The following is a 22,636-nucleotide window of genomic DNA, read 5'->3' on the forward strand; positions in this document are numbered from 1 at the left end:
TTCACTGTTGTCTGCTGTGACTAGGGGAAAACACGCTGCCAAGGGGATCCAGAACATCAGGGTTATTAAATCCATAACCTAAGACAAAATATAATATTACACTGTAGACTCCTCCAGGTAGCTGAGTTAACCTGGGCAGTGTGATACTCACTTTCCTCACTGCTCAGAGATTTTCTTCTGCCAGCTTCAGCTATCCAGAAGCCTGTCTATATTAAGTTGTCTGTGTCACCATGAGCATAATGTGCTGATTTGTGGCTGTTTTAAGGATATCAGTTAGAACCAACATGCTATCTCTGTTCAGTAATGCCCAAGGGACTCCTAGTGATGTGATAAACCATTTGGGCTTATCTAGATGTGCCCGAAACAGCTACAGAATATCAGCATTTCTCTCAGTGTCATAGTTGATCTAACTGTTCTTTGATTCTTCATTGTTATTTATAGCCCTTCTTAGTGATTTGCTGTCTGGACAAAGATTTTTCTCCGAGGGAACCCTCCCTTCATTCCTCATTTCTGTAGACCCGACTCATCGCCCTCCCTGTTGGTTTTCTCAGTCTTCCCTGACTGCTACATTGTTAAAAGCTCTGCTTTAGAGAGACAGTCATAGAAGGAGAGGGGGCTGGTTTCAAAAACTTTTTGTTCCCATCACAGCTGTGTGCAAGGCTGTTCGGTTAGCCATAGAGATGTCCATTGCTTATAGAGTACCTAGCTGCTACCTGATCTGCTGTGGAGGTCTGATTCCTTCCCCTACTTCCCTGCCTCATTTTTTCTTTTGACACACAGTGTCTCTTTAGAATGTCCTCTGCTATAGTGAGCCTTTCTTTCCTACAGATTTTGACAGAGCTGGAACACAGTGGGATTGGAAGAATCAAAGAGCAGAGTGCCCGCATGCTGGGGCACCTGGTCTCTAATGCCCCCCGGCTCATCCGCCCGTACATGGAGCCTATTCTGAAGGTAACGCAAAAGAGACTGAGAAACTGGCACTTTCTCTCTGAGTTGTCGTATGTCAGATCATTTGGGAAGATGGGAGTGTTTCAGTGCTCACTGGCACACTGAACAAAGTAGATAATTTCTTTGGTCCCAGGCTCAGGGACAAGGGTCCCAGCAAGTACTTTCAGTTAGAGAATACTATGAATCTCATCAATTGCAGGAAAGTGCTCTCCTTATAAGAGATAAGATAAAAATGTTTCAGGCACATCAGCATATGTGTTTGGAAAGGAGAAGTAGGTGGTGGGCGGCATAAAATAGCTTCCCCAAAATCAAAAAAAAATAAGCTTTAAAATCTGAAACAGGCCAGGCATGGTGGCTCACACCTGTAATCCTAGCACTCTGGGAGGCCAAGGTGGGCAGATCGTTTGAGCTCAGGAGTTCAAGACCAGCCTGAGCAAGAGCAAGACCCCTGTCTCTACTAAAATTAGAAAGAAATTATATGGACAACTAAAAATATATATAGAAAAAATTAGCCGGGCATGGTGGCGCATGCCTGTAGTCCCAGCTACTCGGGAGGCTGAGGCAGGAGGATTGCCCAAGCCCAGGAGTTTGAGGTTGCTGTGAGCTAGGCTGACACCACGGCACTGTAGCCCAGGCAACAGAGTAAGACTGTGTCTCAACAACAGCAACAAAAAAATCTGAAACAACCTTCATATCTGCCTATATTACAGTCATGTAGCATCTTTTATAATGTGAACCTGGACAGGTGATTACACAGATACAGTTTAGAGGATACGTGGAAAATACTTTCAAATCATGGTACTTCCCAGTGCTCTCATATGTCAGACTTATACTCAGTATGGAGAAAAGTTTGAGAATTTATATTCCAGGGAAATCTTGGATTCGTAAAGCCTAGAAGTAATTTATTTATGACTGGGGTGGTCTCTTATGTAAAAGACACCTTTCTATAGATTCTAATCTGCATTCATTTTCTCATATCTTCTTTTCATAGGCTTTAATTTTGAAACTGAAAGATCCAGACCCTGATCCAAACCCAGGTGTGATCAATAATGTCTTAGCTACGATAGGAGAACTGGCTCAGGTAAAGGACAACTGCTTTTTCCATAGGGTGAAAAGAAACTATTTAACCTCTGAGGAAGTCAGAATACTTCTTAATACCATGACTTCTAACCCTGTCTACCACCCCTTTTTCATTTTGTAGGTGAGTGGCCTGGAAATGAGGAAATGGGTTGATGAACTTTTTATTATCATCATGGACATGCTCCAGGATTCCTCTCTGTTGGCCAAAAGGCAGGTGAGTACCACTACTTCCTGACCGAGCAGGACAGATCCCATGAGTCCAGGACCTTGTTTCTCTTTATTCACCTCAGTGTCCCTAGCCAGTGCCTAGCACAGAGCTTGGCACGTGGTAGGTGCTGAAAAATATTTGTCGAATGATGAAAAAGAAGAAAGACTTGGAACCAGAATTACTTGTCATTCTGACCCAGAGTTGCTTTCAGGGTCGGGGCTGACCAGTGCCATCTTCTCTATACAAAAAAGTGCAGATCAATTATCAGGGCCCCAGCTGGTTGAGGGAAAAAGAACACCTTGGCCACTGCCTGTGAAGGTGAACAGAGCTTCAGCTCATCCTCACCCAGCCCTGATTCCACTTTGCTCATTTGAGGTTATTAGATGACTAGACTAAAATTAAGAACAATCTTCATTTCCTTTGAGAAAGGTGGGAATATTCTTTATCTTTTGATCCAGTGATTGTTGTAGGTTTGTACTTGATCAGCCTCATTTTTATGCCCTCTCAGGATTTCTGTTCATGCTTAGTGTTTTTACTGAAAACTTCTTTTCTTATATAATAGCCTCTAATACTTCATTACACTCATTATACAAAGAGTACAACTGTGCTTTGCTTTCTTTTCTCTCATACTGGCTCAGTGAACCACGTGATCTTTTGCCTATCCAGGTGGCTCTGTGGACCCTGGGACAGTTGGTGGCCAGCACCGGCTATGTGGTAGAGCCCTACAGGAAGTACCCCACTTTGCTTGAGGTGCTACTGAATTTTCTGAAGACTGAGCAGAACCAGGGTACACGGAGAGAGGTAGGGGACATGGAAAACTTGGTCTTTAAAGACTTTTCTGGGAGAATGAAGCGAGACAGAAGGTTGTGGCATTGACGTGCTCTGACAGTATCCATCAGAATTCCCGTCCCTCTCCCTTTTGTTTATGTAGCTGGTCACTGGGGAATGAATTGGGGATTGTGTAACATAGGAGCACTGTCTGTGACACCAGTTTAAGCCAATGTTGTGATGAATGTTTTCTCCTCCCTCCGCTTTGCCCCGCAGGCCATCCGTGTATTAGGGCTTTTAGGGGCTTTGGATCCCTACAAGCACAAAGTGAACATCGGCATGATTGACCAGTCCCGGGATGCCTCTGCTGTCAGCCTGTCAGAATCCAAGTCAAGTCAGGATTCCTGTAAGTTGAGGGGAGCCATGAGAGACTCGCCAGGTTCTGAGTCACAGAGCCCTTGCTGGCCGTGTGTAGGAAGAGTCCTGGGCAGGATTAACTGTGAAATCATAGGATATTGGTTCATTTAGCAATTTTTGAATGAAAAGTTAGTAGTTTCCCCTTGAATGCCTGCAGGGATGCCGCTGCCCAGCGTGGCCAGAGTCCTCACATCTGTCCAGATTCTTTGTCAAGGGCGGACAGTCTAAGTCTGCACTTTTTTTGGTGCCAATGCAAGAGATATAAATTATCACCCGATCACTACTGTTCATACCTCATTCTTTGTTAGTGCCTCTTTGATGTTTTTCATTTCCATAGCACTCGAGGAAGAAGAGGTTAGGATCGATTCTCCCTAGTTTAATTGATAGGGAAATTGGAGGCAAGGCTCAGGGGCATTAAAAAACTGGTAGTAATCAGAAGAAATTCAGGGCTCGTTTTTCTGTCAAGTATTCTGGCCCTAGAGCCCCATTGCCTCATTGTATTTTTTTTTTAAGTTTTATTTATTTTTAATTGACACAGGAAGGAGGGATTGGGGAGAGGTTGATCAACAGGTACAAAGTTACAATTGGATAGAAGGAATAAGTTTTGGTGTTCTGTTGCCCATTGCCTTTTGACAAGCAGCCTGAGAGAGTAGGGTAGGGGATGGAAATGCAGCAGAGTGTTCTAGACTTAGCCCATACAGGCCTGTTTCTAAAAGTGAAAGTTCAACAGTGGCTCTCCCAACTGTCCCAGCAAAGTATTATTCCCCCAAAATAAAATAATTTGTTTCTAAACTCTGTAGATGGACTCATATTGCTTCCAATTTCTTCTTCCTTCTGTGTATTAGAGAGGTGTACCTGTGCTGCCATCCTGTCAGACTCACGGCTGTCAAGAACAGGGCCTGAGCCATGTCCCTCTGTGTTCTTCCTTAATCACGGAGCTAGCCAGCCAGTCTCTTGACCTTTTGTAGTCTCACCCTCCTCACTGCACTCTTAATACCCCACATTCCCGTCACAGTTCTTGAGATCCTTATTGTTCAGGTTCAGGTTAGGTAACATTTGCCTACCAACTTGTCTGAATTCCTTAGGGGGACCAAGCAGCTGCTGAACAGATGTTTGCCTAATTTAATTCTCTCTACTTTCTTTTGGGGAACTAATTATTTTTATTGATGGTTTCAGCTACAGAGTTGCAAACTGTAATGGTAAGAATCTAAGTTAAATATAGCCATCTGAAGAAAACATAGAACAGCCAAAAACTGTTTAGTCCTTGATAGTGAGAGCCTGTACATTGGTTCCTAATGGAGTCTGTATTCCCAGTGGTGTTAGAACATACCAGGGAGAAATATGTGAATGCTAATGTCTGTCGCAGGGTTTTTTGTCTGTTAACAATGCTCTGCCTAAAGTTAGAGTTGTGTCATGTGTCTCTCATGACTCTCTCCATCATTTTGTCCTAGCTGACTACAGCACCAGTGAGATGCTGGTCAACATGGGAAACCTGCCTCTGGATGAGTTCTACCCAGCTGTGTCCATGGTGGCCCTGATGCGGATCTTCCGAGACCAGTCCCTCTCTCACCATCACACGATGGTTGTCCAGGCCATCACCTTCATCTTCAAGTCACTGGGACTCAAGTGCGTGCAGTTCCTGCCCCAGGTCATGCCCACATTCCTTAATGTCATTCGGGTCTGTGACGGGGCCATCCGGGAAGTAAGTATCTAAAACCCCAGTCCTTGTTCCTCTCTGCCCTGTACCACACATGCACAGAAGGTCCACCTGGGCCTCAGCTTCCTGATGATGCACTCCACTTGCTATTGAACCTAATACCTTCCTCCCCCTTCACGTCTAACACCTAAGCGTACAGTCAGCTCGGTTTAATTTCCTGGCTTATCCCCTTAAGATGGCTAAGAGATGAGTGGCCTAGGTAGGGGAGGAACAACATTGTTATTCTGAGTGATCTAGAGTTCAGTCCAGCTGTAGAGGTTCCCACAGTCTGGATTTCTGGTTGCTTCTTCATGACTAGATTTAAGTAATACATTTTTAGTGAAAATACTGCGTAGGTGAAGTTGCATACTTACTGGATCTCATAACATCAGTTTGTCCCATTATTACTGATCCTAAGTATGTGATTAACTTGGTATCTGTCAGATCTGCATTGTAAAGTTACCTTTTTTCCTTTGTTATTAATAAGTAATCTGTGGGGTGACACTTTGAGACTGTGACTATCCTATTCCTCAGCTACCTTTTACCCAGTGATTTTAGCATCCATTGATAATCCTTGCCTGAATCAGTTATCACGCTGGTGGTTGCAAAATGATGACTCTAGTTTTGTCATTCCTTCTTTTATTAGCTGGTGTTTTTCTATAAAGAGGAATTTTCTCCTCACCTCCCTTTTCTCTCTTGCTCTTTTTTGTTTCTTTAAACCACAGAATATGCAAAGTGGTTCCATGATTACTATACCCATACCATTACCAACAGCAAATCCACTAAATAAAATTCAAGGTGGTTTTATAGTTTCTCTTGTTCTTAGAATACACTCTACTAAGGATATACAGTGTACAGAGTACTGTTTTTAAAAGATAATTATTTTTCCCTCTGTGATTATATTATCAACTTGAGATACATTCAGAGGATAGATACATTAAGATCTTTTTAGAAATTACATTTTCTGGCTGGGCATGGTGTTTCATGCCTGTAATCCTAGCACTTTGGGAGGCCAAAGTGGGAGGATCACTTGAGGCCAGGAATTCGAGGAACAGCCTGAGGAACATAGTGAGACCCCTGTCTCTACAAAAAATTCAAAGAAAAATTAGCCAGACGTGGTAGCATGTACCCGTAGTACCAGCTACTTGGGAGGCTGCAGCAGGAGGATCTTGAGCCCAAGAGTTTGCAGTGAGTTATGATGATGACATCACACTCTAGCCCAGGTAACACTGTCTGGAAAAAAAAAGAAATTTTATTTTCTAACTTTGTGTCTGGCATATAGAAGTGCAATTTATTTGTATATATTGTATTTATAACTGTCAACCTCATTGAATTCTTATTAATTATAATAATTTACCTGTAAATTCTCCCAGATTTTCCCTCTAGATAATAGTATGTATATATATAGTCTAGAAAAAAGAGAAAATGGTAGTTTGTTTTTTTTTTTTTAATCTGTGAGCCATGTATTACTTTTCTTTACTGTGTCACTGGAACCTCCACCATAGTGTTGATTAATTGCAGTGAGAGTGGAAATCTTTAACCTTGTTTCTAGTTTTAATGGGACTGCTGTTAAGATTTTACCACTAAATATATTATTTGCTGTAGGTTTTTGGTAGATAGCTTTTTTCTTTTTTTTTGAGAAAAAGTCTTGCTCTGTCACCCTGGGTAGAGTGAAGTAGAGCTCACTGCAACCTCAAACTCCTGGGCTCAAGTGATCCTTCTGCCTCAGCCTCCTGAGTACCTGGGACTACAGGCATGTGCCACTGTGCCTAGCTAATTTTTTCTATATATTTTTAGTTGTTTGGCTAATTTCTTTCTATTTTTAGTAGAGATGGGGTCTCGCTCTTGCTCAGGCTGGTTTTGAACTCCTGAGCTCAAACAATCCTTCCCTCTCGGCCTCCCAGAATGCTAGGATTACAGGCATGAGCCACCGTGCCCAGCCTATAACACATTTTCTCTATCCATTCATCCATTGATGAACACTCTGGTTGAGTCCATATCTTTGCTATTGTGAATAGTGCTTCAGTAATCATGGTGGTCCAAGTATCCCTTTGATATACTGATTTCCTTTCCTTTGGATACATAGCCAGTAGTGGGATTGCTGGATCATATGGTAGTTATGTTTTTAGTTTTTTGAGAAATCTCCATACTGTTTTCTGTATGGCTGTACTAGTTTACATTCCCACCAACAGCATATAAGAGTTCACTTTTCTCCACATCTTTGCCACCATCTGTTATTTTTTTGTCCGTTCTAACAGGGTAAGATAACATCTCATTGTGGTTTTGATTTGCATTTCTCTGATGATTAGTAACGTTGAGCATTTTTTCATATGCCTGTTAGCCATTTGTATGTCTATTCAGGTCCTTTGTCCACTCTCTAACGGGATTATTTGGGTTTTTCCTGTTGAGTTTTTTGAGCTCCTTGTATGTTCTGGATATTAGTCCCTTATCAGATGAATAGTTTGCAAATATTTTCTCCCATTCAACAGGTTGTCTCTTCACTCTGTTGATTGTTTTCTTTGCTGTGCAGAAGAATTTTAGTTTAATTTAGTCCCTTTTGTTTTTGTTGCCTGTGCTTTTGAGGTCATAGCCATAAAATCTTCGCCTAGACCAATGTCCTGGAGTTTTCCCCGTTTTCTCCTAATAGTTCTACAGCTTCAGGTCTTACATTTAAACCATTTTGAGTTGACTTTTGTATACAGTGAGAGAGAGGGGCCTGGTTTCATGCTTCTGCATGTGGATATCCAGTTCCCAGCACCATTTATTGAAGAGGGTATGCTTTCCCCGTTATATGTTCTTGGTACTTCTGTTGAAATCAGTTGGCTGTAAATGTGTGGATTTATTTCTGTGTTTTCTGTTCTGTTCCATTGGTCTATGTGTGTTTTTATAGCAATACCATGCTGTTTTGGTTATTTTAGCCTTGTATCGTATTTTGAAATCAGGTAGTATGATGCCTCCAGCTTTGTTCTTTTGCTTGGGATTGCTTTGGCTATTCAGGTTCTTTTGGTTTCATAAAAATTTTAAGATTTTTTTTTTTCTATTTCTGTGAAAAATGTCATTGGTATTTTGATAGGGATCGCATTGAATCTGTAGATTGTTTTTCTGCTTTTTTAAAAAAAAATTCTTATGTTGGAATGTTAGCTCATTGTCAGTTTTTCTTCTTTTCTAATGTAATCTGTTAAGGCTATAAATTTTACTCCAAGTATTGTTTGGCTGCTTTCCAAAAATTTTTAAAGGTTTATTGTTCAGATCCCAGAACAGATTAAAAAAATACAAAATTTTTAGAAATATTTTATTAAGATAAAATTTACATGCCATAAAATTCACCCTTAAGCTTAAGTGTAAAATTCATTGATTTCTAATATATTTACAGAGTTACACAATCATTACTATCAATGTAGTTTCAGAAAATTTCCATCATCCTAGCAAGAAACCTGCTCATTTGCAATCAGTCATTTTCCATTCCTGCCCCATCGTTAGGCAACCACTAATCTACTTTTTGTCTCTATCTATAGATTTGCCTTTTCTGGATATTTCATATAATTGGTATCATAGAATGTATGGTCTTTTGTGTCTGGCTTCTTTCACTAAACATACTACTTTTGAGGTTTGTCCATGTTATGACATGTATCAGTAGTTCATTCCTCTTTTATTGCTCAATAGTGATGATGTAGTATTTTCATTATTGTTCAAAAGTATTTTCCAGTGTTTGTTATGATTTCTTTTTTCACCCTTGAGTTACTTAGAAGTGAGTATTTTATTTGCAAATTTATAGGGTTTTTAATTTCTTTTTGATATTGATTTCTAACTTAATTGCATTGTGTTTATGATTCTTCGATGTTTGCTGATACTTCTATAATGGTCTTGTGCTTGATTAATTTTCATAATTATTTCCTGTGTGCTTGAGAATAGTGTGTATTTGCTAATATTATGCACAGGAGGGTTCTATAGATGTCATTAGATTGAACTCATTACTTACTGTGTTCAAATTTTTTGTGTCCGTGTTGATTTGTTGTTTGTTTGATCTATCAAGTATTGAGAGAAATGAGATAAAAATCTCCCTTTACAATGGTGGATTTATTAATTTCTCCTAGCTTTCATACTCTGTTTTTCTCTTTAGGTCGTATAAATCTGTTGCCTTTTAGTTTCTCCTAGCTTAGTCAATCCTGTTTTATATATTTTTTGAGGTTATATTATTAGATGCATACAAATTTTAAGTCATCATATCTTCCTGGTAAATTAAATCTTTTATCAGTATGCAACAACCCTTTATCTTTAATAACACCTTAAAATTTATTTTTTCAAATACTAATATAGCTACATCAAATTTTTTTTGAGGTATGTTTTTTCCTATTCTTTTACTTTCAACTGTCTTATGACTTTCTGTTTTAGATGAGTTTCTTGTACATATAATATAGCTAGATTATCTTTTTAATCCAATTTAAAAATCTTAGTCTTTGATAAGTGCACCTAGTCCAGTTGCATTTATTGTGATTGCTGATATATTTGAATTTATTAGTGCTTTTTTTTTTTTTGGTCCTGCCATTATCTATTTGCCTTTCTTTTTTTTTTTTGAGACAGAGTCTCGCTTTGTTGCCTGGGCTAAAGTGAGTGCCGTGGCGTCAGCCTAGCTCACAGCAACCTCAAACTCCTGGGCTCAAGCGATGATCCTACTGCCTCAGCCTCCCGAGTAGCTGGGACTACAGGCATGCGCCACCATGCCCGGCTAATTTTTTCTATATATATAGATTTTAGTTGGCCAGATAATTTCTTTATATTTTTAGTAGAGATGGGGTCTCGCTCTTGGTCAGACTGGTCTCGAACTCCTGACCTCGAGCGATCCACCCGCCTCGGCCTCCCAGAGTGCTAGGATTACAGGCAAGAGCCACCGCGCCCAGCCCTATTTGTCTTTCTTTTCTGTCTTTTTTAGGGGGTTCATTGGGCTTTTTTTTAATCTTTTGCCTTCTTATTGGCCACCTTTAATTTTTAAAAATGTTTTGTAATATTTCAATCATAAATGAGAACAGACAACGTATTGTATTAGATTCTCATATACCCATCAGCAGGTATCAGCATTTTGTCGGTTTGGTTTGATCTGTTACACCCCATCACCATATGTGCTTAACCTCCCCATCCCAATACACACATATTTATGAAGCATTTTAAAGTAAATTCTAGATATCATATTACATCATCAATAAATACTTTTTTCCATATAACTGTAATACGATTGCAACACTTACAAAACTAACAATAATTCCTTAATATCATTTAATACCAATCCTTCAAATATCCTTGTTTGTCTTAAAAATGTCTTTTTCCATTTGGTTTATTCAAATCAGAATCCAGATAAAGTCTGCATTGGGTTGGTATATCTCATTTTTTTCTATTCTCTTTTCCCTCCGCTTTTTTTTTTTTCCATGTCATGTACCTATGGAAGAAACCAGGTCATTTGTCCTATTGCCCGTTCTGGATTTGGCTGATTATATCTTCAAGGTGTCCTAATTTCTTACAAGCCAGTCAGATTTAGAGGCTTGATTAGTGTCAGATTCTATTCTTTTTGGCAAGAAGTACTTCACTGGTGGTGCTGTATACCTTCTATTCCAATGTTTAGGAAGCATATTATTTTCTAGATGATCCACTGCTAGTGAAGTGCAGGTTAATCAGTGGGGTTGGTTGTTGTAATATTGATCCATTCGTTATAAAGGTCCCCATCAGTCCTTCTCATGATCATTTTAGTGTTCATTGATGGTTGTTTCCTAGATCCATTATTTGATTAGGGACTGCAAAATGGTAGCTTTCTATTATTGCTTCTGGATTTATTAGCTAGAAATTTCTTTAGAAATAAAGAACTTAGTGTAATCAACTATTTAGTTAATTTGAAGTATATAGATCATGCAGGAAAGGCAGAATAAATGCATAATAATTCTTTTTTTTTTTTCATCAATAGATGATACAAGGTTTTATTCTAAACCTTTTTTTTTTTTTTTCCAAGATTCTAGGCAGGCATAAGTACATAAGTCACATGATGTTTTGGCAAAGGCCAGCTCCACCCTGGTACTGCTCGTGCCAGAATCCATAGCCACTTAGTCAGATCCACATCATTTCTGTGTCTACCTACTAAAAAGCTCAGCATATTTTGGGAGGCCAGGCTGGGTTTTAAGTATTCAACGGCCTTCCTCCTGATGTTTAGTGCAGGTACACTGGGCCTGACTTTAGAGAGTCCTTTATCCATCACTAGTCAACTCCACACGGCCACAGGAAGACAGCACAACCAAGGAAGACTGGGACTGAGTTCTCTTGTAGCTTTCACTGGGTGTTTGGACGTGGTGGTCAAAATTGTCGATCATTGCCCAGCGAACCCTTGCTCCGCCCTCTCTGGTTCAGTGGTGGTCTTGAAGATCTGTCTGCATTTCCAGTGTGGGTCTATGTAGTAAAGAATTTTGCTGATCTTTCTTCCTGTTTCCTGGGAGATTACCTCTAAACCCTTGAAATTTCCTGAGTGATAGGAGTGTCTTTGCTATTCATGGTGGGCCAGAACAGAAGCCATGTCTCAGGCAGCAGCAAGATAAGACGGTGGATCCCCCCCTTTATTTATTAATTTATCAGTTTTTTAAAAAAATGAGTCAAATCCCTAGCAACCTTACAAAGGTGACCCAGACACCACCGCCCCTATGTCCCCCAACCCACCCCTGTTCTTTAGAGTATCATTATGAACTAACTCGTGGACTTATATATTTTTATATATATATATATAGAGAGAGAGAGAGAGAGAGAGAGATTGATCAATCTAATATGTGTTTCTATTCATTGCAGACACTGTTCTTTTTCAGAATCTAATTATCCCAGTCAACCTGGTTGTTGGATCCTTTTTATGAAGCCCAGCAGATTTTCTTGCTTTCTGTCAGAAAGAAGTTATTCCAAGTACATTTCACTCTAGCCTAGCAGAGCCACTTCCAAAGAGCTCTGGTTTCTTTTAGTGAGAATACATACATATATGTATTTTGTACATATATCAATAGTAAATGACCAATAGTAGTTAGTATTATCAATAAGATTACTGTGAGCCAGGCATGGTGGCTCATACCTATAATCCCAGCGCTTTGGGAGGCCGAGGTTGCTTGAGGCCAGGAGTTCAAGATCAGCCTGGGCAACATAGTAATGCAACCTTCCCCCTCCCCAATCTTTACCAAAAAAAAAAATTACTGAGTTTAAGACCTTTTTTTGCAATTTGTTGGTGTTTTTAGAATGTGTCCTACTAGAGATGTACAACCAAAATACTGTGTTTAAAGTCACTTGAAATTATTCTTCTTTGATGATGCAACCAACTTGGATATTTATAGTTAAACTCATTTGGTTTTATTTATTTTCAATTTCTAGAAATTTCTTTTGAGTTTTTAAAAATTTATCTTTATTTTATTTATGTAAAACATTAACATGCTTCCAGAGCCAAAACTATAAGATATATCCAGAGAAGTCTAGCTTCTCTCCCCATCCTTTCCCTTGTTTCTTCCTTCCTGTATTATTTCCTACTGTTGTTGTGACAAATGACCACAAATTTAGCGGTTTAAAACAACACAAATATATTATCTTACACCTCTGTAGGTTGTAAGTCCAACGCAGGTCTCAGTGGACTAACATGCAGGTGTTGGTAGGACTACATTCTTGTCTGGAAGCTCTAGGGGGGAATCCATGTCCTTGCTTTTTCTAGCTTCCAGAAGCCGCTGCATGCCTTGGCCCCTTTCCTCCACCTTCTAAGTCAGCAACGTTGTACCCCTCTCAGCCCTCAGATCTTCCTCTCTGACCACTGCCGGGAAAGATTCTCTGCTTTCAAGGACTCACTGATTACACTGCGCCCATCCAAATAATCCAGAATAATCTCCCATCTCAAGGTCCTGAACCTTAATAGTATCCTCAGAAGTCCCCTTTGCCATGCACGGTAACATATTCATAGAGTATAGGGCTTAGGGTGTAGATTTCTTTGGGGTACCATTATTCTGCCTTCTATACTTCCCCCTAAGGTAACCATTTTTATAAGTTTTTTAATTTATCTTTTCATTATTTATTTTTTAAAAATGTAAGGAAATATACATTCCTCACATGTTCTTTACTCAGAAGATAACATAATGCAAACAATTGGTTCTGAATCTTGCTTTTTTTCACTTAACAGCATAGCTTGGAGTTCGTGCCATAGGAGTTTATTTGGAATTGTTCATTCCTTTATATAGTTACATGGTACTTCTATTGACGGATATTTGTGTTTTTTTCAGTCTTTTGCTATTTAAAATAGTCCTACAATGAAAAGCTTTGTGCATATCTCCATCTTTTCCCTGAATAGTATATGAAACTTAGAATAATTGTTCAAACCATCTTCCTTTCTTCCTATATTATGTAGTATTTCACTTGTTTACCACCAAATTAGACATTATTAGTATTATTTTACACAGTATTTGTTTATATTCATCCACACTGGTCATTTCATTGCTAATCATTCCATATGCCACATCAGAACTTACTTCTAGGACCATTTTTCTTCTTCCTGAGGCAAATTCCTCTTGTGAGCATTCATTGAAGTAAATTCTCTGTTTTTGTTTATCCAAACAAGTCTTTATTTCACTCTTTTTTTTTTTATTTTTCTGGGTTTTTTTCAGAGACAGAGTCTTGCTCTGGTGCCTGGCTAGAGTGCTGTGGCATCAGCCTAGCTCACAGCAACCTCAAACTCCTGGGCTTAAGCGATACTTCTGCCTCAGCCTCCTGAGTAGCTGGGACTACAGGCATGTACCACCATACTTGGCTAATTTTTTCTATATACATTTTCAGTTGTCTGGCTAATTTCTTCCTATTTTTAGTAGAGACAGGATCTCGCTCTGGCTCAGGCTGGTCTCAAACTCCTGACCTCAAGCGATCCTCCCGTCTTGGCCTCCCAGAGTGCTAGGATTACAGGTGTAAGCCACCGCACCCAGCCCACTCTTTTTAAATCTGCATTTAGCTGAGAATATGATACCAGGTTCTCCTGCAACTGTTGGTATTATCTCGCTGTCTGACTTCTCTTTGTTGCTGCTGAGAAATCATGGTTCCTTTTCAGTTAGTCCCTCTTTCTCTGTAGCTGTTTTGCAGATCTTCTCATTGTTTTTGTTATCCTGAAGCTTCACTATTGTGTATCTAGATGGGGATTTCTTTTGTAAGCAAAGTCTCCTGTTTGAGACTTGTACGGCTTCCTGAATCTGAGGATTGATAGCTTTCACCAGCTCTTGAGAAATTCTTGTCTGTTATCCTTTTTGAATATTGCCCTTCTATACTTCTATTTTTTCTTCTAGAATTCTGATTAGACAAGTTAGAGCTTCTCATTCTTTCCTTAATGTCTCTTAGTTTCTTGTTCATATTTTTCTTTTCTTTTTTTTTGAGACAGAATCTCACTCTGTTGCCTGGGCCAGAGTACTGTGGCTGTTGTGTATGCCAGAACACCTGGCTAATTTTTCTATTTTTATTAGAGACGGAGTCTCACTTTTGCTCAGATTGGTCTTGAACTCCTGAGCTCAAGTGATCCTCCCACCTTGGCCTCCCAGAGTGCTAGGATTACAGGTATGAGCCACCATGCCTGGCCCCTGTTCATATTTTTCATCTTTCTGTGTTTGTATGTGTGTATGTGTTATTAGTCTTTTTTTTTTTTTTTTGGTTTGTTTTGTTTTTTCACTGGGCAGTTACCTGAACCAGAATAGGTTCAGAGACTTCCACCTTCTGGATATTTATTCCCATCTATTTTCTGTTCACTGATTCTTCAACTATATCTTTTTTTTTCCTGTAATTGAGTTTTTAGTTTCAACTACATTATATTTCTTTAAGTTATATTAGGTTATTTCACATATGCCTAGTATTTTTTGGTGGTATTTTATTCCTTACCAATTTTTTTTTATTCCCACTTTTATTTCTTTAAGCATTTTAAGTAGACTTATTTTATATTTTTTATCTAATAATTCCATTATACATAAAATCTTTAATGGGTCTAATTCTGTTGTTTATTATTCCTACTAAGTCATGCATGTAGTGGTCTATTTCCTCATTTGTTTTATAATTCTGGATCATATATTCAGCTGAGCTTTCCCTGGAGCAATACTAGAAAATCTGCTCTGAATTTGCATCTCTCCAGAGAGGATATGTATGCATTTGCTTCTGCCAGGTGATCCAGCAGAATTTTAAATTAATTTCTTGGATTAGAGTTTCCTGGGCCACACAAGTAGTTAACATAAACCCATAAAGCCACATGAGAGTGGGCCTGAAATTGCAGCCTCTTAGGGGAGGCTTTTTTCTACCTAGACCCCACATTAAAACTGACAAATTTCTTTGTCTCCTTTTGCCAGTGTACAGATTTTATTTATTTATTTATTTTTGTAACTCACCATTTCTCTTAATATGTAGCCCTTTGAAGGTCTGGCTTTATGTGGGAGGTTTCAAGGTTTCAATTCTAATAATCTAATAATCAGGTTTATCTTTTATGCATTCATTTTAGACTTTTCATAGTGGGGGAGTTTGGGAGACCTAGTCCATCGTACTTTTAGGAAGAAAACTATGTGTTCTTTTAAAACACTCATGTTCAGGGGAAGGAAGAGAAAAAGCTTGTGAAAGAATCTAAGGGAGAAGTAAAGAGGTGGCTGCTTGAGCTCTCTACTGAGGACAGAGTCGCTTGTCTGCCACGCTTGGGTGGCTACTCCTTATGAAGCAGCCATTCCCTGATCGCACCTAATAAAATGGCACTAAGGACCAGGAGGCTTGTTTCCTCTTTCTGCCCGGTGGTTTGCTCTCACTTCCTTGCCATCTCCATTGCCTTGCTTTTCCTCTGGTGTAGATTTTCTACCTGCTTTCAGGTTTTGCATAATAAAAATTTAGCTGAAGAACCTTTGTATTTAGAGTCTCATGTCCCTTGATCTCTGTAATATACTTTTTATAGGAACCATTTCACAAAAACTGTTGCAGTGATTCAGTGGGAGTGAGGGAGACAGAAGACAGGTAGGGATGGCTCTACTGAGTCAAACCTGTGCCAAGCAGTGACCAGGCTCTAACCACCTTAGAAGCCATTGACATCCCTGTCATTAGGGAATCAGTCCAAATTCTTCTTTGAGCCCAATCCTGTATGTCCTATCAATTTCACCTGTTGAGGTGGTGCATATCGTAAGTCCATTACTCACTATTTGAAATAACACTTTTAACTTATCCTCAACTTATCCACCTTTCAAAATGTGGTTAGGAATGAAAAAATACATATGTTCATCTCTAAATTATCCTTGTTAATGGAAAGAAGCAAAGGCATAGAGAGCTATAAAAATGTAGGGGGGAGGTTCAAAATGTGATTTGCTACTTAATGTTGACATATAATGCTATCTGAAGATCATGACAAAATAAAACCACACCTTAAAGACAAGTCTTTAACCTGGAAAGTAGTTGAGATTTCCCTTATCCGTGCCATCCTTACTCCCAGTTTTATTTAGTGGATGGCATCTTTTCTCACACTTAAGGTACCAACCTAAATAGAATCTCTTTATCCTGTCCCTCCCCCAATTTGCTTGCTATTTTGGCTCATAATTTCTTAGAAACACAATTAAGACCTATTAATTGAGTTAATTACTATAAATTAGCTGTAGAACACATAATCAGTGCCAGGTGTGGTGGCTCCCACCTGTAATCCCAGCAATTTGACAGGCTTAGGTGGGAGGATTGCTAGAGGTTAGGAGTTTGATACCAGCCTGGGCAACAGAGCAAGACCCTGTCTCTTAAAAAAAATTATCTGGGCCTAAAATCCCAGCTACTTGGGAGGCTGACGCAGGAAGATTGCTTCAGCCCAGGAGTTCAAGGCGGGAGTGAGCTATGATTGCGTGGTGACAGAGCAAGACCCTATCTCTAAAAAAAATAAAATACCCATAATCAAGAGTCAGCTGTATTTATTTTAGAAACTAAGTGGTAATTAATTAGGGCTAAGTAAACAAAAGGTACATTTACAGTTGATTAAAGATTTCATGTCCATTTTTAAGTCTGTAGTGACTCCAGAGATCCTTGATGACAGCTGATGTTCATTGAGCACTGAACAGTGTTCACGTCCCTGTTCTAATGCTTTACGTGTATTATCCCGTTTAATCCTTACATGTCTGTAAGATAAGTACTGTCATCTGCATTTTCCCACTGAAGAGGCTGGGCACAGGGAGGCTAAATGATGGTCACAAAGCTAATAGATGTAGCTGAAAGTAGCTCAAAACACCCGGTCTGGCCCCAGAGTCCCTCCCTACTGGGCAGTAACTGGCTCACCTGGTATGTAAAGCCCCAGACAATGGTTTTTAGCCCCCACCACCAATCACCACCACAGGCTTTAAGTCTGAGTCTTTGAAACATATTCTCAGTCGTTGGAGTAGTGTGGAAACCAATTCCATAGTTGTCTTTATTCGTTCACATGGACTTTGGTAAGCCTAGGAGTTCTATGTCCTTCATGATGCCAACTTGTTGACCTCTTGTCCATTTCAGTTTTTGTTCCAGCAGCTGGGAATGCTGGTGTCCTTTGTGAAGAGCCACATCAGACCTTATATGGATGAAATAGTCACGCTTATGAGAGTGAGTATAAGTTAATGCTTTGGCCTGTTCATCCATGTTTGGGTCAAGGAAAACTCAGAAGCAAGTTTGGATAACATGGACATCTTTTTCATGGGTCATTGTAGAGCTGTTACAACCCAAGCATAGAAAGTAGAGCAAGATAGGCCACCAGATTCTGAGGGAGAGGAGAGGCTGTCGCTCCAGGCTCCCAGGTACAGAAGTACAAGGTGTGAAGTCTGAAGAGGAATCCTGAATAATTGTCTGCCAGAAATAGACTGTTGAGTTACTTGCCTCACACACAACAAAGCAATTTCACTTTAATATCACAACAGTGCTTTTCTGTTCCCATGAAAGCCCTCTTCCTTACTGCTGATAAAACCATAGCCTGAAGAGGGGATTGGAGATTGGGTTTTCCTGGGGCTGTTAAATATGACGGACTCCTGTCAGGCTCTAAGGAACAACATGATGCTTTACCCTGCTACCTCCACACGCATAAATGTTGCCTTCTGACTATGGTGGCACACGAGAAAAGGCTCAGGTCTCAGGATTTTATAATATGCATTAAGCAGGTGCTGGAAGACATCCCATTGATGGCAATATCGTTTTTCCTACTGTTCTATGTAATTTAAATGTTTCTGTTGGGAAGGTTGCTTTGCAGAAATGGCATGTTTTTGAAGAGTTGGAGGATGATTTCTCTTCTTCCACACCAGACCTTTGTAGTTAGCGTGGAGGAAGCAGCAGAGCTAAAACCCAAATGGCTGGCTTCAAAACTAGAACTTCCCAGCACCTGGGTTTCTGTGCTGAGAAACTCCTACATGCATAAATAATTCAAAGCTGCTCTGTTCCCTAACTCCTGCCACAGAAGCCTCTGTACAAGAAAGATTTCAACAGAATGCTAAAGAGCCCAGTGGCTGATCTTGGGGGAAGAGGGAGGGGAAAGCAGCGTACTCATGGTTGGGAACTGAAATAACCTATGAGTTTTCGCCAAAAAAAGACCAAACACAGGAATATAATATGACCATGTTACAGTGATCTCAGGGTTACAAGCAAAACACCAGGGATTTGAGGCAGGGAGCCTCACACCTGTGAAATTTAGCTTTCGCTCATCCCAGGTAGAGAAGGTGCAGGGGGCCTCCCTTTGGCTGCTGGTGCTGGGCATTTTAATGAGCTCCCCCGAGCCCAAGAAGAAAATAGTCTGAGCAATGATCTATCCAGTGAGGCCAACATCCCTCAGCAGGCGACCTGGCTTCTTTGAGGTAGAGCACCCGTGTGAGGAGCTGATGATAGTAAAGTTGTGGGGTGGGCAGGCTGTCTCTAAAGAAGCCAAAGTATGATCCAAGTGAATGAACATCAGACAAACTGTGGAGACCATAAAATCTGTAATGTTTCTTTAGCAAAGCTTTTTATCTAGAGAACATAGCTTTGTCAGAGAGAATACTTCTCTCCAAGTAGTGAGAAAGTAAGTTTTACCAGCATCTTCTATTAATAGTATGGCTTTTACTTTCTAAACTGTTATACTTTTTGAAATAATTTTTTAAATAAAAATACTTTGTCTTTCTAAAAAGCCTTTCATTGGAGGAATTATCCTTATTTTTATTGACTTATATTTTGAATGGTTTAGGGGCCCCAAAAATATTAGTATTCATGTGTTGCCATCATTAGTAGGGTTTCTATTATCATTAAATCTCCTGCTCTGAAAGTTTTAAGGAAGGTGGTAGGCAACTATCTTTTTGAATTGATTTGAAATGACAGCTTTTCCTGGAGTCAGAAGTGTGGGCTCGGCCGGGCGTGGTGGCTCACACCTGTGATCCTAGCACTCTGGGAGGCCGAGGCGGGAGGAGCGCTCGAGGTCAGGAGTTCGAGACCAGCCTGAGCAAGAGCAAGACCCCCGTCTCAATAAAAAATTAAAAAAAAGGAAAAAAAGAAGTGTGGACTAGTAGTTTGCCTTGCAATACCAAGGCAAGATATGTAGCCAGTTGCCAAGTTTTTATTTTAGTAACTTATGTGGAATACAATTATGTGGGTGTAGAAAAGTGCTCATTTTGTGGCACTGTCCAGGACTGATGGGTAGATTTTTGGGGGGACAAATGTCAGATGCTATCTAATAAAGTCTAAACCCAGGAAAGGCAGGAAATCTTTACAACATTGAAGTCGCCCTCTGGTAGCGATCGGGTGGTATGAAAGTATTCATCGTAGACCACTTCAGAGCTCTTAGCATGACTTAGATTTAGTCATCTGTTCCTTCTGTGAACATGTGTTTGAATGGCTAGAATATTCCAAATGCTCTGATAGATTCTAGGGATACAGAGGTGAGTCAGAGATTTCTTGCCCTTAAATAGCCTACAGTCTAGTAGAGGGAGGATGGCAAAGCAAATTAAGTATTACAGGCACTAGGAAAGAGAAGTGTAAAGGCACCCAAAGCAGATCATGGAAGGACAACAGGAAAGCCTGCACAGGAGAAGTGAGGCTCAACCAGCTCTAGAAAGACAGAAGGGCTTAGTTGAGCAAGAAATGGGAAGCCAGGTGTGGTGGCTCACACCAGTGGTCCCAGCTACTTGGGAGACTGAGGCAAGAGGGTTGCTTGAGCCCAGGAGTTCAAGTACAGCCTGGGCAACATAGCAAGACTCCATCTCTTAAAAAAAAAAAATTAAAAACAAACAAAAATATTCATTTCCTGAAGTGGTACAGTGGAAAAAAAAAAAAAAAAAGGAGGGAGTGGATTGTAGGCAAAGGAAGCAGCACAAGCAAAGCACGGAGGAATAAGGTAGCCTGATGCCTCTAGGGGGGATGCAGCTGAATTTGTTCAATATGGCCGTGACGTAGGGTAGGGTAGGGTACAAGAAGGGCCTGCAGAGAGGAGGACAGGGTGGAGTTCATCTTGGAGCAGACCATGCTCCCTACATTTTTTCTTCTTTCTGGCCGTCTAAGTTCCTTGATTCACATTTCAGCAGAAGGGTATCTGACTATGCTTCTCTGCCTCCTCCCTCTTTGTAGGAATTCTGGGTCATGAACACCTCAATCCAGAGCACGATCATTCTCCTCATTGAGCAAATTGTGGTAGCTCTTGGGGGTGAATTTAAACTCTACCTGCCCCAGCTGATCCCACATATGCTGCGCGTCTTCATGCATGACAACAGCCCAGGCCGTATCGTCTCCATCAAGGTGAGTCACTCAGGACATCCTCTGGAAGGATTTTCAGCTTCCCGCAGAGTCCTGTTCTGAGTAACAGGTTGAGGCCCACTCCACAGGACCAAATCCCAAGAATACCAATACCTGATGTGTGCAGTTTGCAGCGTACAGAATGTTTATAAATCCCCTCTTGATTATACTTGTTTCATAGCTCCTTTAATGGATTAATCTTGGTCAGTGTTTTATCCCAGACCAATTTTCTCTGTCATCCAGCAACTGATTCCTTATCAATTGAAATAAGCACAGAGAAAGCAAAGTAATATATAAGCAAATAAAATGAGGGTAAAAAAAGTACGACCAAAAGAGTATAATTCAAGGCCACAGAACTTTGAATTAATCCATACCACTACCGCTCTCCGTGTCCTTAGATACTTGAAACCGGACTGTGCTTGTTCATTGCCGTGCTCTTGTTCCCTTTTGCAGTTGTTGGCTGCAATCCAGCTGTTTGGTGCCAACCTGGATGACTATTTGCATTTGTTGTTGCCTCCTATTGTGAAGTTGTTTGATGCCCCTGAAGTTCCACTGCCTTCTCGAAAGTAAGCACCTGCCCTTTGGGACTTACGATCATTAAGCTTTTAATATTTTGTAGAAAATATATTTTTCTTAAGTTCCCAGGCCATCTTTCTGTTTTTTTGTTATTTCAACTCCCATTATTTTAGTACAGAAATGTCCCAGCTTTATGGAAACCTTAACTCTCCCCATCCCACTGGACTATATCTTGGCTCTGTGTCACCCAGAATACCTCAGAAGCCATTCATTCCCATTCCTTCTCTTACTCCGAGAGCATGTGTTAGCCGTTACAACATGCTGGTGACTGTTGTAGGGCAGCCCTGGAGACAGTGGACCGCCTGACGGAGTCCCTGGACTTCACTGACTATGCCTCCCGCATCATCCACCCTATTGTTCGAACACTGGATCAGAGCCCAGAACTGCGTTCCACGGCCATGGACACGTTGTCTTCACTTGTCTTTCAACTGGGCAAGAAGGTAAGACAGGAGTCCTGAACAGACAGGTACTCTGCTGTCTTATTTGGGAAGAGAACTTCGTCTGTGAGCTACTCCATGTGTTAGTCTAGTCTAAGGTCTCAACTACCATCAGAGAACATGGAATTATTTGCCAACCATCTGTGTGGGCTAAGGGCTATTCTGGGGATAACATAGTAACCAGAATAAAGTCCTTGCTCTGGTGGAGCTTCCATTCCAATAAAGCAAAGCAAATAAACACAGTTGTCTCATAAGAGCAATGGCTGGAAGTGGGGAGAAATGCTGTTTATTTATTTATTTTTTAAGAACTTTTTTTCTTTTTCTCCTTTTTATTGTTATTTTGACTTTTTAAACCCACCAGAGGAGAGAAATACTGTTTATTTAAGGTAGACAGGGAAAACTTCTCTGATCAGTTGACATTTGAGCAGAGACCTAAATAAATTAAAGGCCTAATCCCAGAGAGTTGGATGAAGGCAGAAGAGATAGCGTTTGCAAAGGTTGAGATGGCAGTTTGCTTGAAGAGTTCAAGGCACAGCAAGAGAACAGTGTGACGTCAGAAGAGTGGGCAGGGGGAAGTGTTTGGAGTTAAGGTCATGGAGATAAGGTGGGATAAGGATAGAGACTAGATCTTATAGGCCATTGCTTCTCAGACATGATCCTGGGCAAACAGTATCAGTATCTACATGCCTGGAAACCTGCTAGAAATGCACGTTCTTGGAGGCCTCCCCTCAGACCTTTTGAATCACAAGCTCTCCAGGTGATTCTGATGCCTGC

General features: G+C 40.3%; 1 protein-coding gene across 1 annotated transcript in view; it reads left to right on the forward strand.

The window, feature by feature from the left end:
• Positions 1-22,636, forward strand: part of MTOR (mechanistic target of rapamycin kinase) — a 131,130-nt gene that overhangs the window by 20,788 nt on the left and 87,706 nt on the right. The window contains exons 14-23 of the mRNA XM_045546143.1: positions 829-951; positions 1,940-2,029; positions 2,150-2,242; positions 2,903-3,037; positions 3,281-3,410; positions 4,873-5,123; positions 17,625-17,711; positions 20,685-20,852; positions 21,303-21,415; positions 21,703-21,865. Of these exons, the coding sequence (XP_045402099.1) occupies positions 829-951; positions 1,940-2,029; positions 2,150-2,242; positions 2,903-3,037; positions 3,281-3,410; positions 4,873-5,123; positions 17,625-17,711; positions 20,685-20,852; positions 21,303-21,415; positions 21,703-21,865 (1,353 nt within the window). The remainder of the gene's footprint in view (positions 1-828; positions 952-1,939; positions 2,030-2,149; positions 2,243-2,902; positions 3,038-3,280; positions 3,411-4,872; positions 5,124-17,624; positions 17,712-20,684; positions 20,853-21,302; positions 21,416-21,702; positions 21,866-22,636) is intronic.

Source organism: Lemur catta, chromosome 3 (assembly GCF_020740605.2).
Source record: "Lemur catta isolate mLemCat1 chromosome 3, mLemCat1.pri, whole genome shotgun sequence".
NCBI lineage: Eukaryota > Metazoa > Chordata > Mammalia > Primates > Lemuridae > Lemur > Lemur catta.